The sequence below is a fragment of the Hemiscyllium ocellatum genome, chromosome 44, assembly GCF_020745735.1.
Source record: "Hemiscyllium ocellatum isolate sHemOce1 chromosome 44, sHemOce1.pat.X.cur, whole genome shotgun sequence".
NCBI lineage: Eukaryota > Metazoa > Chordata > Chondrichthyes > Orectolobiformes > Hemiscylliidae > Hemiscyllium > Hemiscyllium ocellatum.
In genome coordinates, this window is record NC_083444.1 from 10,540,243 (window position 1) to 10,567,372 (window position 27,130).

Consider the following 27,130-nt stretch of genomic DNA (forward strand, 5'->3'; position numbering starts at 1 on the left):
TGCTCTCTCTCTCTCTCCTCACATGCAGCCCCTTTCAATAATTTTCCCAAGCGTTTGATCCTACTGCCCCGTTTTCCAGGTGGTTCCGTTTGTCCAGTATCGAGAAAGCCTTACTCTGGATACACTCCCTGCACCGGGAATGTTTTACAAAGACACGATGGAGGAGTTTTATTTGCAATTTAAAAGATTGGATGGAACTTTATTTCTACTTAAATTATTGACAGAATTTTATCTTCAGCTGAAAAGAGTAAACAGAACTTTCAGTTAAAGAGGAGATAGAATGTTTCTCTGTATCTAGCTCCCCGCTGTCCCTGTCCTAGGAGTGTTTGATGGGGGCGCAGTGTAGAGGGAGCTTTCCTCTGTATCTAACCCCGTGCTGTCCCTGTCCTGGGAGTGTTTGATGGGGGGGAACAGTGTAGAGAGAGCTTTACTCTGTATCTAACCCCGTGCTGTCCCTGTCCTGGGAGTGTTTGATGGGGGGGACAGTGTAGAGGGAGCTTTACTCTGTATCTAACCCCTGCTGTCCCTGTCCTGGGAGTGTTTGATGGGGAACAGTGTAGAGGGAGCTTTACTCTGTATCTAAGCCTGTGCTGTCCCTGCCCTGGGAGTGTTTGATAGGGGACTGTGTAGAGGAAGCTTTACTCTGTATCTAACCCCATACTGTCCCTGTCCTGGGAGTGTTTGATGGGGGGACAGTGTAGAGGGAGCTTTACTCTGTATCTAACCCCGTGCTGTCCCTGTCCTGGGAGTGTTTGATGAAGGTAGTGTAGAGGGAGCCTTACTCTGTATCTAACCCCGTGCTGTCCCTGTCCTGGGAGTATTTGATGCGGGGACAGTGTAGAGGGAACTTTACTCTGTATCTAACTCTGTGCTGTCCCTGTCCTAGGATTGTTTGATGGGGGGGATAGTGTAGAGGGAGCTTTACTGTCAGATTAAAAAGAGTAGAGGGAACTTCCCCATCCCTGGAATATTGGCCTGAGGTTCTGGATTACTCAGCCAGTGATAGTGGACCATCTCTCCACCCTTCAGGCTCTCTGCCTGTATTCCTGAGGAAGGGCGTTTGCCCGAAACGTCGATTCTCCTGCTCCTCGGATGCTGCCTGACCTGCTGTGCTTTTCCAGCAACACTTTAATCTAGACTCTGATCTCCAGTGACCTGCAGTCCTTGTTTTTACCATATTAGGCCACTGCCTCACCCTCATACATGTTAAAAATACTGCATTAAAAATTGGTAGATCTACGAAAAATGACTCTGCCCATTTGAGGAATGGCTTTTCCTACCTATTTCACTCATTCCAACCAGATCATCTCTGAGGCTTTACTTTTCGACAAATCTACGGGCTACCTCCCCATGCTGAGGGGACACATTGAGTTGCAGTTTCACCCTATTCTACAGTTTCATTGATAATCTCCCCATGCGCCCCCACACTCACGGACATTCGAACGCCTTGCAATGCCTCTTGTCACTCTCACCTGGCCATCGGTGACAAACAGCAGGGGAATGGGAGTTGGGGGGGGGGAGGGTGTAGGGGGATGCTGGTGTCGTGACAGAGATGAAAGAGGGAGGAGGGGAAGGCGGACAGGTACGGCAGTGAGAGTTTTCACGAGACCGAAGGAGATAGAGAAGGCACTCTGGTGGCCCATAGTGCCCAGGGATGTGCAGGTTAGGGTGGATTGGCCATGCTAAATTACCCATAGTGCCCAGGGATGTGTAGGTTAGGGTGGATTGGCCATGCTAAATTACCCATAGTGCCTAGGGATGTGCAGGTTAGGGTGGATTGGCCATGCTAAATTACCCATAGTGCCTAGGGATGTGCAGGTTAGGGTGGATTGGCCATGCTAAATTACCCATAGTGCCCAGGGATGTGCAGGTTAGGGTGGATTGGCCATGCTAAATTACCCATAGTGCCTAGGGATGTGCAGGTTAGGGTGGATTGGCCATGCTAAATTACCCATAGTGCCCAGGGATGTGCAGGTTAGGGTGGATTGGCCGTGCTAAATTACCCATAGTGCCCAGGGATGTGCAGGTTAGGGTGGATTGGCCATGCTAAATTACCCATAGTGCCTAGGGATGTGCAGGTTAGGGTGGATTGGCCATGCTAAATTACCCATAGTGCCCAGGGATGTGCAGGTTAGGGTGGATTGGCCATGCTAAATTACCCATAGTGCCTAGGGATGTGCAGGTTAGGGTGGATTGGCCATGCTAAATTACCCATAGTGCCCAGGGATGTGCAGGTTAGGGTGGATTGGCCGTGCTAAATTACCCATAGTGCCCAGGGATGTGCAGGTTAGGGTGGATTGGCCATGCTAAATTACCCATAGTGCCTAGGGATGTGCAGATTAGGGTGGATTGGCCATGCTAAATTACCCATAGTTCCCAGGGATGTGCAGATTAGGGTGGATTGGCCATTCTAAATTGTCCCATCGTGTCCAGGGATATGCAGGTTAGGGTGGATTGGCCATGCTAAATTGTCGCATAGTGTCCAGGGATATGCAGGTTAGGGTGGATTGGCCGTGATAAATTACCCATAGTGCCCAGGGATGTGTAGGTTAGGGTGGATTGGCCATGCTAAATTACCCATAGTGTCCAGGGATGTGCAGGTTAGGGTGGATTGGCCGTGCTAAATTGCCCCATAGTGCTCAAGGATATGTACGTTAGGGTGGATTGGCCATGCTAAATTACTCATCGTACACAGGGATATTTAGGTTAGGGTAGATTGGCCGTGCTCAATTGCCACATAGTGTCCAGGGATGTGTAGGTTAGAATGGATTGGCCATGCTAAATTACCCATAATTCCCAGGGATGTGCAGGTTAGGGTGGATTGGCCATGCTAAATTACCCATAATTCCCAGGGATGTGCAGGTTAGGGTGGATTGGCCATGCTAAATTACCCATAATTCCCAGGGATGTGCAGGTTAGGGTGGATTGGCCGTGCTCAATTACCCATAGTGCCCAGGGATGTGCAGATTAGGGTGGATTGGCCATGCTAAATTACCCATAGTGCCCAGGGATGTGCAGGCTAGGTCCATTAGTCAGGGGTAAATGCAGAGAAATGGGGAGTGGGTTTGGGTGGGATACTCTGCAGGGGGGGGGGGGGTGGGGTTGGTGTGGACTTGTTGGGCTGAAGTGCCTGGACCCCCACTGTAGGGATTCCATGACTCGATGATACCAGCAGTGTGGAGCTCTGAAGTAAATCGGCTAACAATTGGACCCAGGAACATTGAAGGCAGTGGGGATGGTTCCGCTGCCACCACACTCCTCCCTGTCACCCTTACTTCAGAAAATCCTCGTTTTTCTCTTTTGAAAGTCTGAATTGTATTGACCACCGCTGCAGTGTCAGGCAGCTCTCCGAGATCCTGACCGCTTGAAAATGGAACAGGAGGCAGGAATATACAAGGTTGCATTTACCTCTGCCTGGATGCCAGCTGGAGGGACTGTGTCCTGCTCTGAACGCCACACCTCAGGACGGAGGTCAGGACCTTGTTAGGAGTGCGGTGGATTCAGCAGAATGAGCCTGGGGCTAAAAGGATTCATTCATGGAGACGAATTACCCAAAATACAATGGTAAACCTTGGCTCGTGTCACAAAGCTGGTCCTTTTTTCCCTAAAGGCTGTTCTTATCCTCAAGGGTACTGTGTCCTTGGTATTTTTCAGAGGGGTTGCAAAACAGTCCGGGCTCCAAAACAGCTGGGTTGATGCAGAGGCGAAAGGATGAGAGCGGTGCTGGAAAAGCACAGCAGGTCAGGCAGCATCCGAAGGGGCAGGAGAATCGATGTTTCAGGCAAAAGCCCTTTATCAGGAATTTTGCCCCGAAACGTCGATTTTCCTGCTCCTCAGATGCTGCCTGACCTGCTGTGCTTTTCCAGCGCCACACTCTAATCTTGACTCTGATCTGCAGGCCTCTCTTCCCCAACACAGACGAAAGGCTTTACTGAGAGGCCTGTTTGTTTATACATAAACAGATGAGACTTTAGGCCAAAGTGCTCATGTTTTAGAAGTGACCTGTATAATGAAAGGGAAGTGGTCAGGCCTGAAAGCTGAAGGCTTGTTAGAGTCAGAGCAGCAGGAGCTGTGTGTGAAAAACAGGCTGCTGAACTCTCTCTCCTTCTGCCCTTCTAACTTCAACCTGCAAACCTCTGTATCAATTTTACTCTGTGTTTAAGGGGGTTTGCTTGTTGTATATTTTCATAATAGCATTATTAAGTCGAGTTTGGACAGTCTGAGTTCTCTAGGGGTTATTTATTCTGTTCTTTGTGTTTCATTCCGTAGTTTAGTGAATAAATGTTTGTATGACTCAAAACCTGGTAGTCAACCTCGCCAACTTACTCTGGGTAATTTTCACTGTATACTTATTGAAACAGATTGCAAAGTTACGGTCTGCGCTGCCTGCTTAAGACTGGTCTGGCTTCGTCCATAACAATCGAGGTGGTTATCATCATAAAATCAATTTGAAAGCGTCAACAGTGTTCAGAATATATACTTATACTTGAGGACTGCGGAACTGGAATGTGGGACTGTGCGGACATTCTGGATTTAAAAGTGCTTTTCCCATGTGACTCCTGAGAGTTGTGTTCAGTTCTGAAGTAACTTCTGACGTTTGCTGTGGTTCAGTGACAAAAGTTACCTGAGTTTTTGAAAAGAATGCAAATCTTTTTTTTAAAACAACCAAGTCTTTAGGGAAGATAAAAGATGAGTTTGATTACTTCAATTCCTAGACATTCAGGTCGAAGGGGCCCGATGTTGTATGCAGCCTAGCAACAGCCTCTGGACTGTTGGTGTGTTAACGAGTTTTAAGAAGAATTGTAGCTCAGGTTGAGGTACTGGATGTAGGTTTGCTCGCGGAGCTGGAAGGTTCATTTTCAGACATTTCGTCACACTACTAGGTAACATCTTTAGTCAGCTTCTGTCAACTAACGCCATCTACAAAATACCATGCGAGGACTGTAATAAACACGACATTGGACAAACAGGCAGAAAACTAGCCACCAGGACACATCAACTAGCCACAAAACGACATGACCTTCTCTCACTAATATCCTTACATACAGATAAGGAAGGACACCACTTCGATTGGGACAACCATCCTAGGACAAGCCAAACAGAGACACGCATGAGAATTCCGAGAATCACAGCATTCCAACCGGAACTCTATCAACAAACACATTGACTTGGATCCCATTTGCCATCCCTTGAGAAAAAGAACAGGAAATGTAATCACCATAGGAAATGGTGTCATTACAGGAAATGACATCACCAGCCCAAGGAAACTCAAACATATAAATAGAAAACGGGCCACACCACCAGTGCTCCATCCAGAGGCTCACTGTTGCCTACTATGGTGACGAAACGTCTGAAAACAAACCTTCCAGCTCAGCGAGCAAACCTACATCCATGATGCTGTGTTTTCCAGCACATTTGGATGACTCAGTTGAAGAAAGATCTTCCTGGCCATGAAGGTCAGTCTCCAACTCTTCTAAAAAATAGGCAGAACTAACTGCAAACATCTCACTGACCCTAGAGATTGCAAGAGCTTGACAGCGTCAAATTTCGGGATTTCTCGCTGATTTTCACGTGAAGTGAAATCTGATTGGAAGAGCTGATTGTTTCAATAACTGTTAGCATTGCAAACTCACAGACACAAGAAGTCAACAGAACCGTGATAAGGCTTCCTTGAATTTTAGCCTTTGAGATCAGTGCCTTAGTTCCGCACTGGGTCATTTTTGCCAATTGAGAATAGTCTTGGGTCAGCGCTAGTTGAAAGCGAGACATACCAGAATGGCCTCCTTCCATTGAATGATTTGGACACTGAGTTTTTTGAGGAAGTAACAAAGAAGATTGATGAGGGCAGAGCAGTAGATGTGATCTATCTGGACTTCAGTAAGGCATTGGACAAGGTTCCCCATGGGAGACTGATTAGCAAGGTTAGATCTCACGGAATACAGGGAGAACTAGCCATTTGGATACAGAACTGGCTCAAAGGTAGAAGACAGAGGGTGGTGGTGGAGGGTTGTTTTTCAGACTGGAGGCCTGTGACCAGTGGTGTGTCACAAGGATCGGTGCTGGGCACTCTACTTTTTGTCATTTACATAAATGATTTGGATGCGAGCATAAGAGATACAGTCAGTAAGTTTGCAGATGACACCAAAATTGGAGGTGTAGTGGACAGCGAAGAGGGTTACCTCAGATTACAACAGGATCTGGACCAGATGGGCCAATGGGCTGAGAAGTGGCAGATGCAGTTTAATTCAGATAATTGCGAGGTGCTGCATTTTGGGAAAGCAAATCTTAGCAGGACTTATACACTTAATGGTAAGGTCCTAGGGAGTGTTACTGAACAAAGAGACCTTGGAGTGCAGGTTCATAGCTCCTTGAAAGTGGAGTCGCAGGTAGATAGGATAGTGAAGAAGGTGTTTGGTATGCTTTCCTTTATTGGTCAGAGTATTGAGTACAGGAGTTGGGAGGTCATGTTGCGGCTGTACAGGACATTGGTTAGGCCACTGTTGGAATATTGTGTGCAATTCTGGTCTCCTTCCTATCGGAAAAATGTTGTGAAATTTCAAAAGGTTCAGAAAAGATTAACAAGGGTGTTGCCAGGGTTGGAGGGTTTGAGCTACAGGGAGCGGCTGAACAGGCTGGGGCTGTTTTCCCTGGAGCGTCGGAGGCTGAGAGGTGACCTTATAGAGGTTTATAAAATTATGACGGGCATGGATAGGGTAAATAGACAAAGTCTTTTCCCTGGGGTTGGGAATCCAGAACTAGAGGGCATAGGTTTAGGGTGAGAGGGGAAAGATATAAAAGAGACCTAAGGGGCAAAGTTTTCACGCAGAGAGTGGTACGTGTATGGAATGAGCTGCCAGAGGATGTGGTGGAGGCTGGTACAATTACAACATTTAAGAGGCATCTGGATGGGTATATGAATAGGAAGGGTTTGGAGGGATATGGGCCGGGTGCTGGCAGGTGGGACGAGATTGGGTTGGGATATCTGGTCAGCATGGACGGGTTGGACCGAAGGGTCTGTTTTCGTGCTGTACGTCTCTCTGACTGTATCACTTACCCAAATCCTGACTTACCAGGCTGATCAGCTGTGAGAGGGTCATCCCCACTCTCACTGTCACGCTCTCGTCCGCTGTCTGCGCTGGTCGCACATTGAGATTATAGGACTCAAACAACTTGTTGAGAAGTCTCTTCTCAGTCTCCGAGGCGCCGACCCCTGGGGTCAAAGGTCAGACAGAAACCAGGCAGACAAGTCAAAAATCGCCAACCGTGAATTTTGGTCAGTTGACGCGAGGAATTCATCACGTTGACTGAAACGTTTAACATAATTGCCACACAAGTGACAGGCAATGCCCATTTCCAATAAGAGAAAATCTGACCGTCTTCCTTTTAATCATGTTAGTGTCAATTGTAAATCACAAAACCTTTTTTAAAAAGTTACATTCTCAGATTAACTTTAACAATTGATGTCAGCACAGATAATGTGTTAAAGGTGTTAGCCCCCCTGTCTGCTGTTGTCTGTGCCATAATGTTTAGACTGATTCTAATCTAAAAAATGAGTTAGCAGTGTCTCACATGGGTTCATGCAGTTTTTGAGCAAAGTACAATGTCACTCTGCAAGTACACATTCACCCCACAAACGTATATGTGTGCGTGTGTGTGTAACTGCATGGAACCACGTAAGACTCTGTTAACACGTTTTTTAGATTAGAATCAGTCTAAACATGATGGCACAGACAGCAGCACACAGGGGGGCTAACACCTTCAACACATTATCTGGGCTGACACCAATTGTTAAAGTTCACCTGAGAATGTAACTTTTTAAAAATGTTTTTCCATTTACATATGAAAGAAGTGACACTTACATGGTCATTCGAACAGATGAGAGACTTAACAAACAATCAAGGTATTTTTCAATGTATAATTTCAGTTACATCACACTGTAAACTCTTGCTATAAATTCTGTGACTAACAATTGTGTACTCCACAACCACCTGGTGAAGGAGCAGCGCTCCGAGAGCTAGTGCTTCCAAATAAAACCTGTTGGACTCTAACCTGGTAATGGGGGGAGATTTTTAAATTGGCTTATGGTGTGTCCCTTTGGCCCTTTAGGGTATACCCATCAGATCCAGTCAGCTAACACACACACATCCAAGCACAGAGACTCCTGCCCCACCTAGTAGCAAGGAGGAGTCTGACCTAGCACTATCAACTCAACGCAAGTAGGTGAGGGGTGGGTGGGAGTGGAATAAAGAAACAGCTAAACTCATGTAGACATGTAGGGAGAAGGTGATGGGTTGGAGCACAAATTCTAATATTTGAGTGAAGGGTGATGGTTAAACATCATGTCTGGCTGTTTAAACGTCCCTCTGTAACAGAATCAGCGATAAGACTCTATCCACAGAGTCTGTCTAAATCCATCAGTGTCACATCCTGATGCGGACAGAATTAATGTTGACTCTCTTCAACTGATTATCATAATTGCCATCAGTTTAGCCTTCACAGAACTGTCTGCCATCGAGCCCCACATGCTGTACTCTCTCTGTTGTCTAATGCCCTGGGTATTAATAGAACAGCCTGCATTTCTCGGTGGTTTGAGCCCAGGAGGAGCTGCATTGTTGAGACAGACTGGTCCCAACCAGCTGTCCATCTCGGTGTAACACAATCTTCTTCAATGAACGGCCCCACGAACAGACCAGCCACTGACCCTTCCTTTCAACATCCCTGCACTCTCACAGAGATCACACAAATGCCGCACAGTGTTGCTGAGATACACCGCATACTCAGCCCCCTCACTGCAACACGTTCTAATGTTCGAAAACCTTCTCAATAACACACAAATATACCCCACACCCCTCACTGTAACCCTCTCTGATATACCCCACACCCCTCACTGTAACCCTCTCTGATATAGCCCACACCCCTCACTGTAACACTCTCTGATATACCCCACACACCTCACTGTAACACACTCTGATATACCGCACAACCCTCACTGTGACACTCTCTGATATACCCCACACGCCTCACTGTAACCCTCTCTGATATAGCCCACACCCCTCACTGTAACACTCTCTGATATACCCCACACACCTCACTGTAACACACTCTGATATACCGCACAACCCTCACTGTAACACTCTCTGATATACCCCACACCTCTCACTGTAACCCTCTCTGATAAACCCGACACCCCTCACTGTAACACTCTCTGATATACCCCACACCCCTCACTGTAACACTCTCTGATATAACCCACAACACTCACTGTAACACGCTCTGATATACCCCACACCCCTCACTGTGACAAACACTGATATACCCAACACCGCGCACTATAACACGCTCTGATATACCCCACACCCCTCACTGTGACAAACACTGATATACCCCACACCGCGCACAAGAACACGCTCTGATATACCCCACACCCCTCACTGTGACACTCTCTGATATACCCCACAACCCTCACTGTGAGAGACTCTGATATACCCCACGCCCTCACTGTAACGCTCTCTGATATACCCCACGCCCCTCACTGTAACACTCTCTGATATAACCCACACCCCTCACTGTAACACTCTCTGATATACCCCACACCCCTCACTGTAACGCTCTCTGATATATCCCACGCCCCTCACTGTAACGCTCTCTGATATACCCCACACCCCTCACTGTGACACTCTCTGATATACCCCACACCCCTCACTGTAACACTCTCTGATATACCCCACACCCCTCACTGTAACACTCTCTGATATAACCCACACCTGTCACTGTAACACTCTCTGATATACCCCACACCCTTCACTGTGACACTCTCTGATATTCCCCACACCCCTTTCTGTAACCCTCTCTGATACACCCAACGCCCCTCACTGAAACGCTCTCTGATATAGACCACATCCCTCACTGTAAAACCATCTGATATACCCCACACCCCTCACTGTAACATTCTTTGATATACTCCACACTCCTTCCTGTAACAATCTTTTATATACCCCACGCCCCTCACTGTAACACTCTCTGATATACCCCACACCCCTCACTGTAACAATCTCTCATAGACCCCACACCCCTCACTGTAACACTCTCTGATATACCCCACACCCCTCATTGTGACACTCTCTGATATACCCCACACCCCTCACTGTAACACTCTCTGATATACCCCACACCCCTCACTGAAACATGGTCTGATATACCCCACGCCCCTCACTGTAACGCTCTCTCATATAGCCCACACCCCTCACTGTGACACTCTCTGATAGACCTCATGCCCCTCACTGTAACTCTCTCTGATATACCCCACAACCCTCACTGTAACACTCTCTAATATACCCCACACCCATCAGTGTAAAACCATCTGATATACCCCACAACCCTCACTGTAACACTCTCTGATATACCCCACACCCATCAGTGTAAAACCATCTGATATACTCCACAACCCTCACTGTAACACTCTCTGAAATACCCCACACCCCTCACTGTAACACTCTCTGATATACCCCACACCCCTCACTGTAACACTCTCTGAAATACCCCACACCTCACACTGTGACACTCTCTGATATACCCCACACCTCTCACTGTGACGCTCTCTGATGTACCCCACACCCCTCACTGTAACACTCTCTGATATACCCCACACCCCTCACTGTAACACTCTCTGATATACCCCACACCTCTCACTGTGACACTCTCTGATATACCCCACACCTCTCACTGTGAAACTGTCAGATATACCCCACACCCCTCACTGTGACACTCTCTGATATACCCCACACCCCTCACTGTAACACTCTCTGATATAGCCCACACCCCTCATTATAATACTCTCTGATAAACCCCACACCCCTCACTGAAACATGCTCTGATATATCCCACGCCCCTCACTGAAACACTCTCTGACATACCCCTCACCCCTCACTGTAACACTCTCTGATATACCCCACACCCCTCACTGTAACACTCTCTGATATACCCCACACCCCTCACTGTAACACTCTCTGAAATAGCCCACACCTCACACTGTGACACTCTCTGATATACCCCACACCTCTCACTGTGACACTCTCTGATATACCCCACACCCCTCACTGTAACACTCTCTGAAATACCCCACACCCCTCACTGTAACACTCTCTGATATACCCCACACCTCTCACTGTGACACTCTCTGATATACCCCACACCTCTCACTGTGAAACTGTCAGATATACCCCACACCCCTCACTGTGACACTCTCTGATATACCCCACACCCCTCACTGTAACACTCTCTGATAGACCCCACACCCCTCACTGTAACACTCTCTGATATAGCCCACACCCCTCACTGTGACACTCTTTGATATACCCCACACCCCTCACTGTAACACTCTCTGATATTCCCCACAACCCTCATTGTGACACTCTCTGATATACCCCACACCCCTCACTGTAACACTCTCTGATATACCCCACACACCTCACTGTAACACTCTGATATATGCCACACCCCTCACTGTAACACTCTCTGATATACCCCACACCCCTCACTGTAACACTCTCTGATATACCCCACACCTCTCACTGTAACACTCTCTGATAAACCCCATACCCCTCACTGTGACACTCTCTGATATAGCCCACACCCCTCACTGTAACACTCTCTGATATAACCCACACCCCTCACTGTGACACTCTCTGATATACCTCATGCCCCTCACTGTAACACTCTCTGATATACCCCATACCCCTCACTGTAACCCTTTCTGATATACCCCACACCCTTCACTGTAACTCTCTCCGATATACCCCACACCCCTCACTGTAACACTCTCTGATATACCCCATACCCCTCACTGTAACCCTTTCTGATATACCCCACACCCCTCACTGTAACTCTCTCTGATATACCCCACACCCCTCACTGTGACACTCTCTGATATACCTCATGCCCCTCACTGTAACACTCTCTGATATACCCCATACCCCTCACTGTAACCCTTTCTGATATACCCCACACCCCTCACTGTAACACTCTCTGATATACCCCATACCCCTCACTGTAACCCTTTCTGATATACCCCACACCCCTCACTGTAACTCTCTCTGATATACCCCACACCCCTCACTGTGACACTCTCTGATATACCCCACAACCCTCACTGTAACACTCTCTGATATACCCCACATCCCTCACAGTAACTCTCTCTGATATACCCCACACCCCTCACTGTGACACTCTCTGATATACCCCACAACCCTCACTGTAACACTCTCTGATATAGCCCACACCCCTCATTATAACACTCTCTGATAAACCCCACACCTTTCATTGTGACACTCTCTGATATATCCCACGCCCCTCACTGTAACGCTTTCTGATAGACCCCACACCCCTCACTGTAACACTCTCTGATATTGCCCACACCCCTCACTGTGACACTCTCTGATATACCCGACATCCCTCACTGTAACACAATCTGATAAACCCCACACCCCTCACTGTAACACAATCTGATATACCCCACACCCCTCACTGTGACACTCTCTGATATACCCCACACCCCTCACTGTAACACTCTCTGATATATGCCACACCCCTCACTGTAACACTCTCTGATATACCCCACACCCCTCACTGTAACACTCTCTGATATACCCCACACCCCTCACTGTGACACTCTCTGATATACCCCACACCCCTCACTGTAACACTCTCTGATATACCCCACACCCCTCACTGTGACACTCTCTGATATACCTCATGCCCCTCACTGTAACACTCTCTGATATAGCCCACACCCCTCACTGTAACACTCTCTGAAATAACCCACAACCCTCACTGTGACACTCTCTGATATACCTCATCCCCCTCACTGTAACACTCTCTGATAAACCCCACACCCCTTACTGTAACATTCTCTGCTATACCCCACACCCCTCACTGTAACACTCTCTGATATACCCCACACCCCTCACTGTAACACTCTCTGATATAACCCACACCCCTCACTGTGACACTCTCTGATATACCTCATGCCCCTCACTGTAACACTCTCTGCTATACCCCACACCCCTCACTGTAACACTCTCTGATATACCCCACACCCCTCACTGTGACACTCTCTGATATACCTCATGCCCCTCACTGTAACACTCTCTGATATACCCCACACCCCTCACTGTAACACTCTCTGATATACCCCACACCCCTCACTGTAACACTCTCTGATATACCACACACCCCTCACTGTAACACTCTCTGATATACCACACACCCCTAACTATAACACTCTCTGATATACCCCACACCCCTCTCTGAAACATGCTCTGATATACCCCACGCCCCTCACTGTAACGCTCTCTCATATAGCCCACACCCCTCACTGTGACACTCTCTGATAGACCTCATGCCCCTCACTGTAACACTATCTAATATACCCCACACCCATCAGTGTAAAACCATCTGATATACCCCACAACCCTCACTGTAACACTCTCTGATATACCCCACACCCATCAGTGTAAAACCATCTGATATACCCCACAACCCTCACTGTAACACTCTCTGAAATACCCCACACCCCTCACTGTAACACTCTCTGATATACCCCACACCCCTCACTGTAACACTCTCTGGAATACCCCACACCTCACACTGTGACACTCTCTGATATACCCCACACCTCTCACTGTGACGCTCTCTGATATACCCCACACCCCTCACTGTAACACACTCTGAAATACCCCACACCCCTCACTGTAACACTCTCTGATATACCCCACACCTCACACTGTGACACTCTCTGATATACCCCACACCTCTCACTGTGACACTCTCTGATATACCCCACACCCCTCACTGTAACACTCTCTGATATAGCCCACACCCCTCATTATAACACTCTCTGATAAACCCCACACCCCTCACTGAAACATGCTCTGATATATCCCACACCCCTCACTGAAACACTCTCTGACATACCCCTCACCCCTCACTGTAACACTCTCTGACATACCCCACACCCTCACTGTAACACTCTCTGAAATACCCCACACCCCTCACTGTAACACTCTCTGATATACCCCACACTCCTCACTGTAATACTCTCTGATATACCCCACACCCCTCACTGTAATACTCTCTGATATACCCCACACTCCTCACTGTAACACTCTCTGAAATAGCCCACACCTCACACTGTGACACTCTCTGATATACCCCACACCTCTCACTGTGACACTCTCTGATATACCCCACACCCCTCACTGTAACACTCTCTGATATACCCCACACCTCTCACTGTGACACTCTCTGATATACCCCACACCTCTCACTGTGAAACTGTCAGATATACCCCACACCCCTCACTGTGACACTCTCTGATATACCCCACACCCCTCACTGTAACACTCTCTGATAGACCCCACACCCCTCACTGTAACACTCTCTGATATAGCCCACACCCCTCACTGTGACACTCTTTGAGATACCCCACACCCCTCACTGTAACACTCTCTGATATTCCCCACAACCCTCATTGTGACACTCTCTGATATACCCCACACCCCTCACTGTAACACTCTCTGATATACCCCACACCCCTCACTGTAACACTCTGATATATGCCACACCCCTCACTGTAACACTCTCTGATATACCCCACACCCCTCACTGTAACACTCTCTGATATACCCCACACCCCTCACTGTAACACTCTCTGATAAACCCCATACCCCTCACTGTGACACTCTCTGATACACCCCACACCCCTCACTGTGACACTCTCTAATATACCCCACACCCATCAGTGTAAAACCATCTGATATACCCCACAACCCTCACTGTAACACTCTCTGAAATACCCCACACCCCTCACTGTAACACTCTCTGATATACCCCACACTCCTCACTGTAACACTCTCTGATATACCCCACACCCCTCACTGTAACACTCTCTGATATACCCCACACCCCTCACTGTAACACTCTCTAATATACCCCACACCCATCAGTGTAAAACCATCTGATATACCCCACAACCCTCACTGTAACACTCTCTGATATACCCCACACCCATCAGTGTAAAACCATCTGATATACCCCACAACCCTCACTGTAACACTCTCTGATATACCCCACACCCATCAGTGTAAAACCATCTGATATACCCCACAACCCTCACTGTAACACTCTCTGAAATACCCCACACCCCTCACTGTAACACTCTCTGATATACCCCACACTCCTCACTGTAACACTCTCTGATATACCCCACACCCCTCACTGTAACACTCTCTGATATACCCCACACCCCTCACTGTAACACTCTCTGAAATACCCCACACCTCACACTGTGACACTCTCTGATATACCCCACACCTCTCACTGTGATGCTCTCTGATATACCCCACACCCCTCACTGTAACACACTCTGAAATACCCCACACCCCTCACTGTAACACTCTCTGATATACCCCACACCTCACACTGTGACACTCTCTGATATACCCCACACCTCTCACTGTGAAACTGTCAGATATACCCCACACCCCTCACTGTGACACTCTCTGATATACCCCACACCCCTCACTGTAACACTCTCTGATATAGCCCACACCCCTCATTATAACACTCTCTGATAAACCCCACACCCCTCACTGAAACATGCTCTGATATATCCCACGCCCCTCACTGAAACACTCTCTGACATACCCCTCACCCCTCACTGTAACACTCTCTGACATACCCCACACCCTCACTGTAACACTCTCTGAAATACCCCACACCCCTCACTGTAACACTCTCTGATATACCCCACACTCCTCACTGTAACACTCTCTGATATACCCCACACCCCTCACTGTAATACTCTCTGATATACCCCACACCCCTCACTGTAACACTCTCTGAAATAGCCCACACCTCACACTGTGACACTCTCTGATATACCCCACACCTCTCACTGTGACACTCTCTGATATACCCCACACCCCTCACTGTAACACTCTCTGATATACCCCACACCTCTCACTGTGACACTCTCTGATATACCCCACACCTCTCACTGTGAAACTGTCAGATATACCCCACACCCCTCACTGTGACACTCTCTGATATACCCCACACCCCTCACTGTAAAACTCTCTGATATTCCCCACAACCCTCATTGTGACACTCTCTGATATACCCCACACCCCTCACTGTAACACTCTCTGATATACCCCACACCCCTCACTGTAACCCTCTGATATATGCCACACCCCTCACTGTAACACTCTCTGATATACCCCACACCCCTCACTGTAACACTCTCTGATATACCCCACACCCCTCACTGTAACACTCTCTGATAAACCCCATACCCCTCACTGTGACACTCTCTGATACACCCCACACCCCTCACTGTAACACTCTCTGATATACCCCACACCCCTCACTGTAACACTCTCTGATATACCCCACACCCCTCACTGTGACACTCTCTGATATACCCCACAACCCTCACTGTAACACTCTCTGATATAGCCCACACCCCTCACTGTAACACTCTCTGATATACCCCACACTCCTCACTGTAATACTCTCTGATATACCCCACACCCCTCACTGTAATATTCTCTGATATACCCCACACTCCTCACTGTAACACTCTCTGAAATAGCCCACACCTCACACTGTGACACTCTCTGATATACCCCACACCTCTCACTGTGACACTCTCTGATATACCCCACACCCCTCACTGTAACACTCTCTGATATACCCCACACCTCTCACTGTGACACTCTCTGATATACCCCACACCTCTCACTGTGAAACTGTCAGATATACCCCACACCCCTCACTGTGACACTCTCTGATATACCCCACACCCCTCACTGTAACACTCTCTGATAGACCCCACACCCCTCACTGTAACACTCTCTGATATAGCCCACACCCCTCACTGTGACACTCTTTGAGATACCCCACACCCCTCACTGTAACACTCTCTGATATTCCCCACAACCCTCATTGTGACACTCTCTGATATACCCCACACCCCTCACTGTAACACTCTCTGATATACCCCACACCCCTCACTGTAACACTCTGATATATGCCACACCCCTCACTGTAACACTCTCTGATATACCCCACACCCCTCACTGTAACACTCTCTGATATACCCCACACCCCTCACTGTAACACTCTCTGATAAACCCCACACCCCTCACTGTGACACTCTCTGATACACCCCACACCCCTCACTGTGACACTCTCTGATAGACCTCATGCCCCTCACTGTAACTCTCTCTGATATACCCCACACCCCTCACTGTAACACTCTCTAATATACCCCACACCCATCAGTGTAAAACCATCTGATATACCCCACAACCCTCACTGTAACACTCTCTGATATACCCCACACCCATCAGTGTAAAACCATCTGATATACCCCACAACCCTCACTGTAACACTCTCTGAAATACCCCACACCCCTCACTGTAACACTCTCTGATATACCCCACACTCCTCACTGTAACACTCTCTGATATACCCCACACCCCTCACTGTAACACTCTCTGATATACCCCACACCCCTCACTGTAACACTCTCTGAAATACCCCACACCTCACACTGTGACACTCTCTGATATACCCCACACCTCTCACTGTGATGCTCTCTGATATACCCCACACCCCTCACTGTAACACACTCTGAAATACCCCACACCCCTCACTGTAACACTCTCTGATATACCCCACAACTCACACTGTGACACTCTCTGATATACCCCACACCTCTCACTGTGAAACTGTCAGATATACCCCACACCCCTCACTGTGACACTCTCTGATATACCCCACACCCCTCACTGTAACACTCTCTGATATAGCCCACACCCCTCATTATAACACTCTCTGATAAACCCCACACCCCTCACTGAAACATGCTCTGATATATCCCACGCCCCTCACTGAAACACTCTCTGACATACCCCTCACCCCTCACTGTAACACTCTCTGACATACCCCACACCCTCACTGTAACACTCTCTGAAATACCCCACACCCCTCACTGTAACACTCTCTGATATACCCCACACTCCTCACTGTAACACTCTCTGATATACCCCACACCCCTCACTGTAATACTCTCTGATATACCCCACACCCCTCACTGTAACACTCTCTGAAATAGCCCACACCTCACACTGTGACACTCTCTGATATACCCCACACCTCTCACTGTGACACTCTCTGATATACCCCACACCCCTCACTGTAACACTCTCTGATATACCCCACACCTCTCACTGTGACACTCTCTGATATACCCCACACCTCTCACTGTGAAACTGTCAGATATACCCCACACCCCTCACTGTGACACTCTCTGATATACCCCACACCCCTCACTGTAACACTCTCTGATATACCCCACACCTCACACTGTGACACTCTCTGATATACCCCACACCTCTCACTGTGACACTCTCTGATATACCCCACACCCCTCACTGTAACACTCTCTGATATAGCCCACACCCCTCATTATAACACTCTCTGATAAACCCCACACCCCTCACTGAAACATGCTCTGATATATCCCACACCCCTCACTGAAACACTCTCTGACATACCCCTCACCCCTCACTGTAACACTCTCTGACATACCCCACACCCTCACTGTAACACTCTCTGAAATACCCCACACCCCTCACTGTAACACTCTCTGATATACCCCACACTCCTCACTGTAATACTCTCTGATATACCCCACACCCCTCACTGTAATACTCTCTGATATACCCCACACTCCTCACTGTAACACTCTCTGAAATAGCCCACACCTCACACTGTGACACTCTCTGATATACCCCACACCTCTCACTGTGACACTCTCTGATATACCCCACACCCCTCACTGTAACACTCTCTGATATACCCCACACCTCTCACTGTGACACTCTCTGATATACCCCACACCTCTCACTGTGAAACTGTCAGATATACCCCACACCCCTCACTGTGACACTCTCTGATATACCCCACACCCCTCACTGTAACACTCTCTGATAGACCCCACACCCCTCACTGTAACACTCTCTGATATAGCCCACACCCCTCACTGTGACACTCTTTGAGATACCCCACACCCCTCACTGTAACACTCTCTGATATTCCCCACAACCCTCACTGTGACACTCTCTGATATACCCCACACCCCTCACTGTAACACTCTCTGATATACCCCACACCCCTCACTGTAACACTCTGATATATGCCACACCCCTCACTGTAACACTCTCTGATATACCCCACACCCCTCACTGTAACACTCTCTGATAAACCCCATACCCCTCACTGTGACACTCTCTGATACACCCCACACCCCTCACTGTGACACTCTCTAATATACCCCACACCCATCAGTGTAAAACCATCTGATATACCCCACAACCCTCACTGTAACACTCTCTGAAATACCCCACACCCCTCACTGTAACACTCTCTGATATACCCCACACTCCTCACTGTAACACTCTCTGATATACCCCACACCCCTCACTGTAACACTCTCTGATATACCCCACACCCCTCACTGTAACACTCTCTGATATACCCCACACCCATCAGTGTAAAACCATCTGATATACCCCACAACCCTCACTGTAACACTCTCTGATATACCCCACACCCATCAGTGTAAAACCATCTGATATACCCCACAACCCTCACTGTAACACTCTCTGATATACCCCACACCCATCAGTGTAAAACCATCTGATATACCCCACAACCCTCACTGTAACACTCTCTGAAATACCCCACACCCCTCACTGTAACACTCTCTGATATACCCCACACTCCTCACTGTAACACTCTCTGATATACCCCACACCCCTCACTGTAACACTCTCTGATATACCCCACACCCCTCACTGTAACACTCTCTGAAATACCCCACACCTCACACTGTGACACTCTCTGATATACCCCACACCTCTCACTGTGATGCTCTCTGATATACCCCACACCCCTCACTGTAACACACTCTGAAATACCCCACACCCCTCACTGTAACACTCTCTGATATACCCCACACCTCACACTGTGACACTCTCTGATATACCCCACACCTCTCACTGTGAAACTGTCAGATATACCCCACACCCCTCACTGTGACACTCTCTGATATACCCCACACCCCTCACTGTAACACTCTCTGATATAGCCCACACCCCTCACTGTAACACTCTCTGATAAACCCCACACCCCTCACTGAAACATGCTCTGATATATCCCACGCCCCTCACTGAAACACTCTCTGACATACCCCTCACCCCTCACTGTAACACTCTCTGACATACCCCACACCCTCACTGTAACACTCTCTGAAATACCCCACACCCCTCACTGTAACACTCTCTGATATACCCCACACTCCTCACTGTAACACTCTCTGATATACCCCACACCCCTCACTGTAAAACTCTCTGATATACCCCACACCCCTCACTGTAACACTCTCTGAAATAGCCCACACCTCACACTGTGACACTCTCTGATATACCCCACACCTCTCACTGTGACACTCTCTGATATACCCCACACCCCTCACTGTAACACTCTCTGATATACCCCACACCTCTCACTGTGACACTCTCTGATATACCCCACACCTCTCACTGTGAAACTGTCAGATATACCCCACACCCCTCACTGTGACACTCTCTGATATACCCCACACCCCTCACTGTAAAACTCTCTGATATTCCCCACAACCCTCATTGTGACACTCTCTGATATATCCCACACCCCTCACTGTAACACTCTCTGATATACCCCACACCCCTCACTGTAACCCTCTGATATATGCCACACCCCTCACTGTAACACTCTCTGATATACCCCACACCCCTCACTGTAACACTCTCTGATATACCCCACACCCCTCACTGTAACACTCTCTGATAAACCCCACACCCCTCACTGTGACACTCTCTGATACACCCCACACCCCTCACTGTAACACTCTCTGATATACCCCACACCCCTCACTGTAACACTCTCTGATATACCCCACACCCCTCACTGTGACACTCTCTGATATACCCCACAACCCTCACTGTAACACTCTCTGATATAGCCCACACCCCTCACTGTAACACTCTCTGATATACCCCACACTCCTCACTGTAATACTCTCTGATATACCCCACACCCCTCACTGTAATATTCTCTGATATACCCCACACTCCTCACTGTAACACTCTCTGAAATAGCCCACACCTCACACTGTGACACTCTCTGATATACCCCACACCTCTCACTGTGACACTCTCTGATATACCCCACACCCCTCACTGTAACACTCTCTGATATACCCCACACCTCTCACTGTGACACTCTCTGATATACCCCACACCTCTCACTGTGAAACTGTCAGATATACCCCACACCCCTCACTGTGACACTCTCTGATATACCCCACACCCCTCACTGTAACACTCTCTGATAGACCCCACACCCCTCACTGTGACACTCTCTGATATAGCCCACACCCCTCACTGTGACACTCTTTGAGATACCCCACACCCCTCACTGTAACACTCTCTGATATTCCCCACAACCCTCATTGTGACACTCTCTGATATACCCCACACCCCTCACTGTAACACTCTCTGATATACCCCACACCCCTCACTGTAACACTCTGATATATGCCACACCCCTCACTGTAACACTCTCTGATATACCCCACACCCCTCACTGTAACACTCTCTGATATACCCCACACCCCTCACTGTAACACTCTCTGATAAACCCCATACCCCTCACTGTGACACTCTCTGATACACCCCACACCCCTCACTGTGACACTCTCTGATAGACCTCATGCCCCTCACTGTAACTCTCTCTGATATACCCCACACCCCTCACTGTAACACTCTCTAATATACCCCACACCCATCAGTGTAAAACCATCTGATATACCCCACAACCCTCACTGTAACACTCTCTGATATACCCCACACCCATCAGTGTAAAACCATCTGATATACCCCACAACCCTCACTGTAACACTCTCTGAAATACCCCACACCCCTCACTGTAACACTCTCTGATATACCCCACACTCCTCACTGTAACACTCTCTGATATACCCCACACCCCTCACTGTAACACTCTCTGATATACCCCACACCCCTCACTGTAACACTCTCTGAAATACCCCACACCTCACACTGTGACACTCTCTGATATACCCCACACCTCTCACTGTGATGCTCTCTGATATACCCCACACCCCTCACTGTAACACACTCTGAAATACCCCACACCCCTCACTGTAACACTCTCTGATATACCCCACACCTCACACTGTGACACTCTCTGATATACCCCACACCTCTCACTGTGAAACTGTCAGATATACCCCACACCCCTCACTGTGACACTCTCTGATATACCCCACACCCCTTACTGTAACACTCTCTGATATAGCCCACACCCCTCATTATAACACTCTCTGATAAACCCCACACCCCTCACTGAAACATGCTCTGATATATCCCACGCCCCTCACTGAAACACTCTCTGACATACCCCTCACCCCTCACTGTAACACTCTCTGACATACCCCACACCCTCACTGTAACACTCTCTGAAATACCCCACACCCCTCACTGTAACACTCTCTGATATACCCCACACTCCTCACTGTAACACTCTCTGATATACCCCACACCCCTCACTGTAATACTCTCTGATATACCCCACACCCCTCACTGTAACACTCTCTGAAATAGCCCACACCTCACACTGTGACACTCTCTGATATACCCCACACCTCTCACTGTGACACTCTCTGATATACCCACACCCCTCACTGTAACACTCTCTGATATACCCCACACCTCTCACTGTGACACTCTCTGATATACCCCACACCTCTCACTGTGAAACTGTCAGATATACCCCACACCCCTCACTGTGACACTCTCTGATATACCCCACACCCCTCACTGTAACACTCTCTGATAGACCCCACACCCCTCACTGTAACACTCTCTGATATAGCCCACACCCCTCACTGTGACACTCTTTGATATACCCCACACCCCTCACTGTAACACTCTCTGATATTCCCCACAACCCTCATTGTGACACTCTCTGATATACCCCACACCCCTCACTGTAACACTCTCTGATATACCCCACACCCCTCACTGTAACACTCTGATATATGCCACACCCCTCACTGTAACACTCTCTGATATACCCCACACCCCTCACTGTAACACTCTCTGATAAACCCCATACCCCTCACTGTGACACTCTCTGATACACCCCACACCCCTCACTGTAACACTCTCTGATATACCCCACACCCCTCACTGTAACACTCTCTGATATACCCCACACCCCTCACTGTGACACTCTCTGATATACCTCATGCCCCTCACTGTAACACTCTCTGATATAGCCCACACCCCTCACTGTAACACTCTCTGATATAACCCACACACCTCACTGTGACACTCTCTGATATACCTCATGCCTCTCACTGTAACACTCTCTGATAAACCCCACACCCCTCACTGTAACATTCTCTGCTATACCCCACACCCCCTCACTGTAACACTCTCTGATATACCCCACACCCCTCACTGTGACACTCTCTGATATATCGCATGCCCCTTGCTGTAACACTCTCTGCTATACCCCACACCCCTCACTGTAACACTCTCTGACATACCCCACACTCCTCACTGTAACACTCTCTGATATACCCCACACTCCTCACTGTAAAACTCTCTGATATACCACACACCCCTCACTGTAACACTCTCTGAGAAAACCCATACCCCTCACTGTAACACTCTCTGATATAGCCCACACCCCTCACTGTAACACTCTCTGATATACCCCACATCCCTCACTGTAACACTCTCTGATATACCCCACACCCCTCACTGTAACACTCTCTGATAAACCCCACACCCCTCACTGTAACACTCTCTGATATACCCCACTCCCCTCACTGTAACACTCCGATATACCCCACACCCCTCACTGTGACACTCTCTGATATAACCCACACCCCTCACTGTAACACTCTCTGATATAGATCACACGCCTCACTGTAACACTCTCTGATATACCCCATACCCCTCACTGTAACCCTTTCTGATATACCCCACACCCCTCACTGTAGCTCTCTCTGATATAACCCACACCCCTCACTGTAACGCTCTCTGATATACCCCACACCCCTCACTGTAACACTCTCCGATATACCCCACACCCCTCACTGTAACACTCTCTGATATACCCCATACCCCTCACTGTAACCCTTTCTGATATACCCCACACCCCTCACTGTAACTCTCTCTGATATACCCCACACCCCTCACTGTAACCCTCTCTGATATACCCCACACCCCTCACTGTAACACTCTCTGATATACCCCACACCCCTCACTGTAACACTCTCTGATATACCCCACACCCCTCACTGTAACTCTCTCTGATATACCCCACACCCCTCACTGTAACCCTCTCTGATATACCCCACACCTCTCACTGTGAAACTGTCAGATATACCCCACACCCCTCAATGTAACTCTCTCTGATATACCCCACACCCCTCACTGTAACACTCTCTGATATACCCCACACCCATCAGTGTAAAACCATCTGATATACGCCACACCCCTCACTGTAACACTCTCTGATATACCCCACACTCCTCACTGTAACACTCTCTGATTTACCCCACACTCCTCACTGTAACACTCTCTGAAATACCCCACACCCCTCACTGTAACACTCTCTGATATAACCCACACCTCATACTGTGACACTCTCTGATATACCCCACACCTCACACTGTGACACTCTCTGATATACCCCACACCCCTCACTGTAACACTCTCTGATATACCCCACACCCCTCACTGTAACACTCTCTGATATACCCCACACCTCTCACTGTGACACTCTCGGATATACCCCACACCTCTCACTGTGAAACTGTCAGATATACCCCACACCCCTCACTGTGACACTCTCTGATATACCCCACACCCCTCACTGTAACACTCTCTGATATACCCCACACCCCTCCCTGAAACATGCTCTGATATATCCCACACCCCTCACTGTAACACTCGCTGATATACCCCACACCCCTCACTGTGACACTCTTTGATATAACCCCCACACCCCTCACTGTGACACTCTCTGATATACCCGACATCCCTCACTGTAACACAATCTGATAAACCCCACACCCCTCACTGTAATATTCTCTGATATACCCCACACTCCTCACTGTAACACTCTCTGAAATAGCCCACACCTCACACTGTGACACTCTCTGATATACCCCACACCTCTCACTGTGACACTCTCTGATATACCCCACACCCCTCACTGTAACACTCTCTGATATACCCCACACCTCTCACTGTGACACTCTCTGATATACCCCACACCTCTCACTGTGAAACTGTCAGATATACCCCACACCCCTCACTGTGACACTCTCTGATATACCCCACACCCCTCACTGTAACACTCTCTGATAGACCCCACACCCCTCACTGTAACACTCTCTGATATAGCCCACACCCCTCACTGTGACACTCTTTGAGATACCCCACACCCCTCACTGTAACACTCTCTGATATTCCCCACAACCCTCATTGTGACACTCTCTGATATACCCCACACCCCTCACTGTAACACTCTCTGATATACCCCACACCCCTCACTGTAACACTCTGATATATGCCACACCCCTCACTGTAACACTCTCTGATATACCCCACACCCCTCACTGTAACACTCTCTGATATACCCCACACCCCTCACTGTAACACTCTCTGATAAACCCCATACCCCTCACTGTGACACTCTCTGATACACCCCACACCCCTCACTGTGACACTCTCTGATAGACCTCATGCCCCTCACTGTAACTCTCTCTGATATACCCCACACCCCTCACTGTAACACTCTCTAATATACCCCACACCCATCAGTGTAAAACCATCTGATATACCCCACAACCCTCACTGTAACACTCTCTGATATACCCCACACCCATCAGTGTAAAACCATCTGATATACCCCACAACCCTCACTGTAACACTCTCTGAAATACCCCACACCCCTCACTGTAACACTCTCTGATATACCCCACACTCCTCACTGTAACACTCTCTGATATACCCCACACCCCTCACTGTAACACTCTCTGATATACCCCACACCCCTCACTGTAACACTCTCTGAAATACCCCACACCCCACACTGTGACACTCTCTGATATACCCCACACCTCTCACTGTGATGCTCTCTGATATACCCCACACCCCTCACTGTAACACACTCTGAAATACCCCACACCCCTCACTGTAACACTCTCTGATATACCCCACACCTCACACTGTGACACTCTCTGATATACCCCACACCTCTCACTGTGAAACTGTCAGATATACCCCACACCCCTCACTGTGACACTCTCTGATATACCCCACACCCCTCACTGTAACACTCTCTGATATAGCCCACACCCCTCATTATAACACTCTCTGATAAACCCCACACCCCTCACTGAAACATGCTCTGATATATCCCACGCCCCTCACTGAAACACTCTCTGACATACCCCTCACCCCTCACTGTAACACTCTCTGACATACCCCACACCCTCACTGTGACACTCTCTGAAATACCCCACACCCCTCACTGTAACACTCTCTGATATACCCCACACTCCTCACTGTAACACTCTCTGATATACCCCACACCCCTCACTGTAATACTCTCTGATATACCCCACACCCCTCACTGTAACACTCTCTGAAATAGCCCACACCTCACACTGTGACACTCTCTGATATACCCCACACCTCTCACTGTGACACTCTCTGATATACCCCACACCCCTCACTGTAACACTCTCTGATATACCCCACACCTCTCACTGTGACACTCTCTGATATACCCCACACCTCTCACTGTGAAACTGTCAGATATACCCCACACCCCTCACTGTGACACTCTCTGATATACCCCACACCCCTCACTGTAACACTCTCTGATAGACCCCACACCCCTCACTGTAACACTC

General features: G+C 48.5%; 1 protein-coding gene across 2 annotated transcripts in view; it reads right to left on the reverse strand.

Moving 5' to 3' along the window:
* chrnb1 (cholinergic receptor, nicotinic, beta 1 (muscle)) overlaps nt 1-27,130 on the reverse strand; it is a 58,414-nt gene that overhangs the window by 21,974 nt on the left and 9,310 nt on the right. For both annotated transcript variants that reach the window (XM_060854590.1, XM_060854589.1), the window contains exon 2: nt 7,071-7,210. In XM_060854590.1, coding sequence (XP_060710573.1) covers nt 7,071-7,210 — 140 coding nt within the window. The remainder of the gene's footprint in view (nt 1-7,070; nt 7,211-27,130) is intronic.